The 6,282-nt window shown below is 34.7% G+C and overlaps 1 protein-coding gene across 13 annotated transcripts in view; it reads left to right on the top strand.

The window, feature by feature from the left end:
* Positions 1 to 3,172, top strand: part of LOC106461510 (torsin-1A-interacting protein 2-like) — a 19,857-nt gene extending 16,685 nt beyond the window's left edge. For 6 of the 13 annotated variants that reach the window (XM_013921337.2, XM_022388485.1, XM_013921334.2 and 3 more), the window contains exon 3: positions 1,367 to 3,172. In XM_013921337.2, the coding sequence (XP_013776791.2) occupies positions 1,525 to 2,274 (750 nt within the window). In that variant the 5' untranslated portion in view covers positions 1,367 to 1,524 and the 3' untranslated portion in view covers positions 2,275 to 3,172. The remainder of the gene's footprint in view (positions 1 to 1,366) is intronic. The other 7 variants (XM_022388492.1, XM_022388491.1, XM_022388490.1 and 4 more) reach the window with 2 other exon arrangements.
* Positions 3,173 to 6,282: the final 3,110 nt, after the last annotated feature.

Raw genomic sequence — 6,282 nt, forward strand, 5'->3', positions numbered from 1 at the left:
ACCATAATAGCTAGTGCACCACCTCAGCATTGTGGGTCATAGTGGGTGCACTTATTGGTTGCTCCTCCTCTTCCTCTTGCACTACCCCTCAATGTCTTTATGCAGAGAATGTTAGTGTGCTGAGGTGGTTCCAGTCTGTTTGGTTTGAGTGGGATATATATGTATGTATGTATGTTGTTTCACTCTTCTCGCATATGCCCTGTTCACAGATCAGTGGTGGGATTTCTCCCTCTGGTCAGCTGAACTTGAGGTGAAGATGGTATGATCCTCTTTCAAACTCCTGCATAGATGGTGGTTCTGGGTGGTTAAGTTTTGGATTGTAGTTCACTTACCAATGGTATGATCCTCGTCCTACCCCCTGCATGTATGTCGGTTCTTGGAGTTGAATTTTGAGCTCAGTTGACCTCTATTTATGGTTCATTGTACTCTAGCCCTTCTACATCTTGGGGCACATCCCTTATTTTCCCCACATTCTGTTCATCAGGGAGATTGAAATTATAATGTATTGTGTACCTGATGATGACAAAACCTTGTCGTAACGTTGTACATTTGCTGTTATGTTAAACTTATATTAAAGTTTTTCTTCATTACCCATTCAAGCCGTTTCCAACCATTATTAGTCTCAAAGTGGATTCCTCGTCATCGAATTTGAACAATGAATTTATTGTATGAATAGGAATATATTAAAAATATACATTGTCATATTGAATTAATGATCTATCATACATGCACAATTATTACCTTAGAGCAGGGTTTTTTAAACTGTGGGGTCCACCCCCACCACCCCTGGGGGTGTGTGGCCTTTTGCCAGGAGTACCCAAAAATAACAATGAAAGAAGCAGAAAAAACAAAAAAATAAATTTTTTAATACTTTAAATTTTCCTGTTAATACTTAAGAAAAAAATGATCAAAGAGAGGCAAAGAAACTACTGTATTTGCTGTTATTATCACTTGGAGAAATTATTCACTATGAATGGGGGGGGGGCTCCAGAAAATAATGCTGAGTTGGGGGCACCATTACATAAAGTTTGGAAACCTCTGCCTCAGAGTATTTTAACAGATTTTCATTAAGTTTTTGATATGAAGAATGGATTTGTGGTGTGAATTGCGAATGTGGCAGTGTGTAAATTACATTTGATTAAGTTTGTAATTATTACTATTCTGTTTTTTATAAAAAATATTCAAACAGAATTCTTAGAAGTCCAGCATCTTATTACCATAAAAGGTGTTATAAAACATGAATTGCACTATATTAGATATTTCTATTGCAGGTTTTAAAAAAGTGTCTTTTAGGTCTGTTTCCACTATTACTTGATGTGAAGATGTTGGAAAGTCATGCTTGCTTATTTATTGTTTTTAAATGCAGAATGAAGAGGAGCAGGTGTCTCCAGGTACTGGCAATGAAATGAGAGTTAAAACTGATCAAATGACATCCAACCGCAGTGAAGAATATGAAAAAAAAAAATTAAATTTAAAATAACTGAGAAGAGAAAAGATGGAAGTTCTGAAAGTAAAACAATTACAATGGACAAATGTATTAAAAAGAATCAGTCTATATCATATAACACAACATATGTATTCTATACTGTTTTCATTATGTTTTTGTGTGTGTGTTTGAGCTATTGCATGTTTATGCTTATACAACCATTAACACATGTTAATTCTTCAGGCACATTTGAAAGTTATTTTAAAGAAATAAAAAGTGAATATTCAGAACAGTATGACCTAAGTTGGAAAATTGTAAAATCTTCTGTGAAGTCTGTCTTGAACCATGCCTCTCCAGAAAGTCCTGCTGTAGTGTTATTGTTAGGCATGAAAGAAAATGAAGATAGAATTAACATTATTACTGATAAGTTAGCTAGAGTCATTGCAATAAGTTTTAATGAAACTCTTCCAGAATACAAAGATTTTGACCTTAATAATCTGGCTAGTATATCTGATTATGTGGAAGTTAAACACAAAATTGTAGAAACCATTAGTACTTCAGTGGAATGGAACAAACACCATGTTCTTGTGATACATCATTTGGAGAAGATTCCAGCTAAAGGAGCCATGGCTTTTCATTCATTTTGTGACCATGAGAGTGCTCCGTATAAGAACGTAGTTTACTTGTTTAGAGCTTCCATATCAGAAATGCCACTTAAGGAAGACATCCAACTGTTTGATAGTATAGCAACTAAATATTTAAACCAGATATGGGAAAAAGATTTAGATCAAGACAAGAGAGGTGCATTGATAAGTCGTTTAACTAGTGCAGTTGCTATGTTTAAGTGAAATGTAACATGAAGTTTTATTGTTCATTTCTAGATTGGGCAGAAACTGAATGACAGACAAATATTTTTATCCACTAAATTTAATACCTTGTTTATATTTACTCACTTTACATATTGCAATTCTGTATCTAACAAGACACTAATTATTTTGTCCATGATACACATGTTAAAAATCATCTACTCATAGAAACAAATTAATTAGTTTTTGTTTTTTATAGGGAATATTAATATCAAAGTAATCTAACATTCTGTAACATTAAAGAGAAGTTACATTATTGCTGTTTAAGAGTTGGATGTTAAAACTACAGGTTTTCTACTACCAAAATGATATGACAGATAACTTGTATCTTGTTTGAAATTTAATAAAAAACAATACAAGTATTAGGGGAGGTCTGAAAAATGACTTAATTGTTTGTTCACCTTTTTACATTTAATATTTCTAGATGTATATTGAACTTTTTATTGTGTAACTTTGTGGGTTTGTGTGACTTCTTTGAATAATTAAAAACTTGATTAAGATTGCCTATATATATATGTAACGTATAATATGGTAATAAAAGTGTCACAGTAAGTAAAATAGCTTTTAATTAGAAAACGACAAGAGTATTAGTATGTTACATTAGTGATAATACATTGTGCTGTAAATAAGAATTATTACATACAGTATTATGTGATATATATATATAAAATGTATACAATACTTTTCTTGTTTAAAATTATTGAAGTGATTTTATCATGTGGTGTAAAAAGCATCTTGGAACTCATTAGATTCATGCCTATCTCTATCCATGTCAAATTTTTAGGTGTAAGAAGAAGCAATTAATGTTTTAGTTATGGTTACATTATAGTGAAATTCTTGTTACTGTAGGTGGTGTGATTAATAAAGTTAATGAAACATTTTCTTGTACTGCTTGCTGGTGTTGAGAAGTTATATCACAGTGACATTTACAGATTGTTGTTTTTAAAGACCTTATAACCCATACTTTGTACTGTGTTTAATAGTTGAAGCATTATTATTTTCTAGCATAGCTTAAGTGAAAATTGGGGGGGAGGATTTTTTACAAGAAGGATTGCCTTCACCACACTTTTACATTAATGGAGGAATGTTCTCCCTCACATCTCACAAGCAAATTTATTTTTTATGAGTGAGTAAGAGAATAAAAGCTTGGAGATGGCTTGAATGGGTAATGAAAGAAACTTTATTATGAGTAACAAATGTACAATGTTTCAACAAGCTTTTGCACATTTACTTGTGATAAAGTTTCTTCATTCAAGCCATCTCCAAACTTCATTTTCTAAAAGTGAATTCCTCATCATCAGAGTAAGAGAAAGTTTCAATTGTGTTGGCTGTCAATAACCTGCAGAGAATTGGTGTAAATCATGTGAGCTATATTGCTATGCTGTGAGTGAAAGGGTTCACAAACGAAACAGAATAGGCAACTACAGCAGTACTGTTTTGGTTTGTGCACTACTTGGGAGAGTTTTTGTCAATGTGCTTGATTCTCTACCACACAGTAACAATGGGAATAAATAAATCATGGTTGTTATAGCCTATTTCACCAAATGGAAGCAGGAACTCTAGCAAGGAGACTCTTCAATGAATTTAATTTCAAGATTTGAGGTGCCTATGGAATTTCACTCATATCATGGATAGAAGTATGACCAACCTTGTTTGCAGAAGTGGTCAGATCCTTGGGATAAAAAACTACAGGACAACAGCCCTTCACCCATTTTCTGATGGCATGGTGTAGATAAAACAGCAGTAGATGAAGCTATAGGCAACACACCAGCATCCCTAACGTTTCAAGGAGTACAAGTACCTTTGGACCTTCTGTACTTATATCCAGCAGATAGTCACTCAGGTGTCTTAAACAGAAAATGCCAAGAGACTAAGGAACCCCTGATGTCTTCTTTACACATAAGTATCCAGCTGTCATAAGGTTGTGGAAATGATGGAGTGCTTTGGAATCTAGAGACTTGTAAAGTAGGAACTGTAATCGTTGTTTCTGTGTACTACTACCTTCCCATTCCAGACATAATACTTCTTTTAAACATAATGAGTTCTACTGTGCCTAATTCACTTTTGTCTTTGGGCTGTGTAAGAAACTTTTGCCAAGAGGGTTTTTATGCACTATTATTGATCCACTGAATAATTCGTTTTGAACACGTACCTTATGCCTGAGCATCTTTCATTTGACTGTTAAACCATATTAATTCTTCATTTGTGGATGTTTCATCTTGGACTATGTTCTGTTATACTTTAGGTTGGTTGTCCATTATCTTGTGCTTCCCTCTTTTCACAGTGTTTAAATTCTTAACTAACACATGGTCTTTGGGATAGTGCTTCATCATTTCTAAGGCTCTGGCCAGGACAATACATGATGTTAAAATGATATTCTTGAGGTTTCTGAAGTTATCTTGCTATCTGGCCTTCTGGATTGTGAAAAATTCACCAGCCACTTCAATGGTGCATAAATTGTCTTGAGTGTAAACGTTTGTCCATGTAGGTAATGATAGAACTCAATGGATTTTCAAGAGTTGGGTATAATAATACAATAAAACATATGCATGTGGCTATAAATTTGCAACAACCTGAAAGGTAGAGTTAAATGAAATTATTTCAATACAGTGTCAATCATCAAATTAAAAACACTGCAAATGAAATAAAATTTTACACACAATTACTGTATTTAAAGTGCGTTAGAGGGCTTATTTGAACTGAGAGAATTAATTATGATCCCTAATTGTAAAGTAAACTTTTAACATATAATGGGCTATTAAAGCAACAATGTTCCATTACTTAGACAGTCCAAAGATATAACTGAGCCTTCCATTTGCTTCAGTTTAAAGAAGATTAATTTAAAACATTAATTCATACCCCTGGGTTCACACCCCTGTGGCAGCCATGGTCTATTATAGCATGGACGCATAAGCACGTGGTCCCTTAAATTAGGGGTTAATGGCCTAGCATCTTGTTGTGATCTGATGGTGTGAAGGTCCCAAACAGTGATCTCTCTACAACTGCAGACTTAGGAAGATCAATTGACATATGATGTGCCCAGCATGGTACATTGGGCATTGCCCCTGAGAGTCAATCTTGCACAATGGAAGCACAGATGACTGAGGGTTTTTGAGGTGGAATGACACATGGCGAGAATGAGACCATTGAGATTATTTCTGTAGAACTTTCAGGCCATCATCAGCCCACAGCAGGATATTTGAAATTGCACAGAGCTTCAGTGTGATCTTCATCTGATTGTCATAGTCTCTAAGTACATCTTTTCCCTTACATCCATTAGGTCAGCTATATATCAATTGGTTATTGTTTAGAAACTTCCATGGTAAAAGCTTTGGCCAACACCATAGGTTCCTGTGATTGAAGCCAATCAGATTTTGTTCCTAATGTTGTGGCAATGGAAGATTTGGAAAATTGTCTGAGTGTTATAGGTAGGTGTTTGCTTGGAACATCGGTACTCATGAACAGGTAGTCCAATTCATGATTCTAAGCTTAGAATATCCAGCCTGGATTCCATTGAGCATTTGGATGAGACACAACAAGAAGACTGGTACTCAATCATGGCTAAGTTATGCAACCAATTCCAGTTGAGAATTAAGTAATGCAGAACTCAGAAGTAAAACGCCAATGAGAACTTGGATACTTACACATATGGTTTTTACCACCTGCACAGTAATCTTACCATACAGTGACTTGAGCAACAGATAGACAAATCACACCCAAGTATAATTTCATAGACTTCACAGCAAGACCAAGAGGCATAACCTACTTGTGAGGGATATTCTAATCCTAACTGACTCAGTTTCTATTGTGACCAAATATGAAGTGGTAACTTCAAGCTGGAGCAGTAGAAAGGAAAACCAATGACAACAGCTGCTATGACTATACATCAGATTATCTATCATACTTAGATACTTCCATGACATCAAACTCTAACCCTGATAAGTGCTAACCTGTTAAACACATACTGACACTGTGTTTTCCCATAGTTTA

This window comes from Limulus polyphemus, unplaced genomic scaffold, assembly GCF_000517525.1.
Source record: "Limulus polyphemus unplaced genomic scaffold, Limulus_polyphemus-2.1.2 Scaffold975, whole genome shotgun sequence".
Lineage (NCBI taxonomy): Eukaryota > Metazoa > Arthropoda > Merostomata > Xiphosura > Limulidae > Limulus > Limulus polyphemus.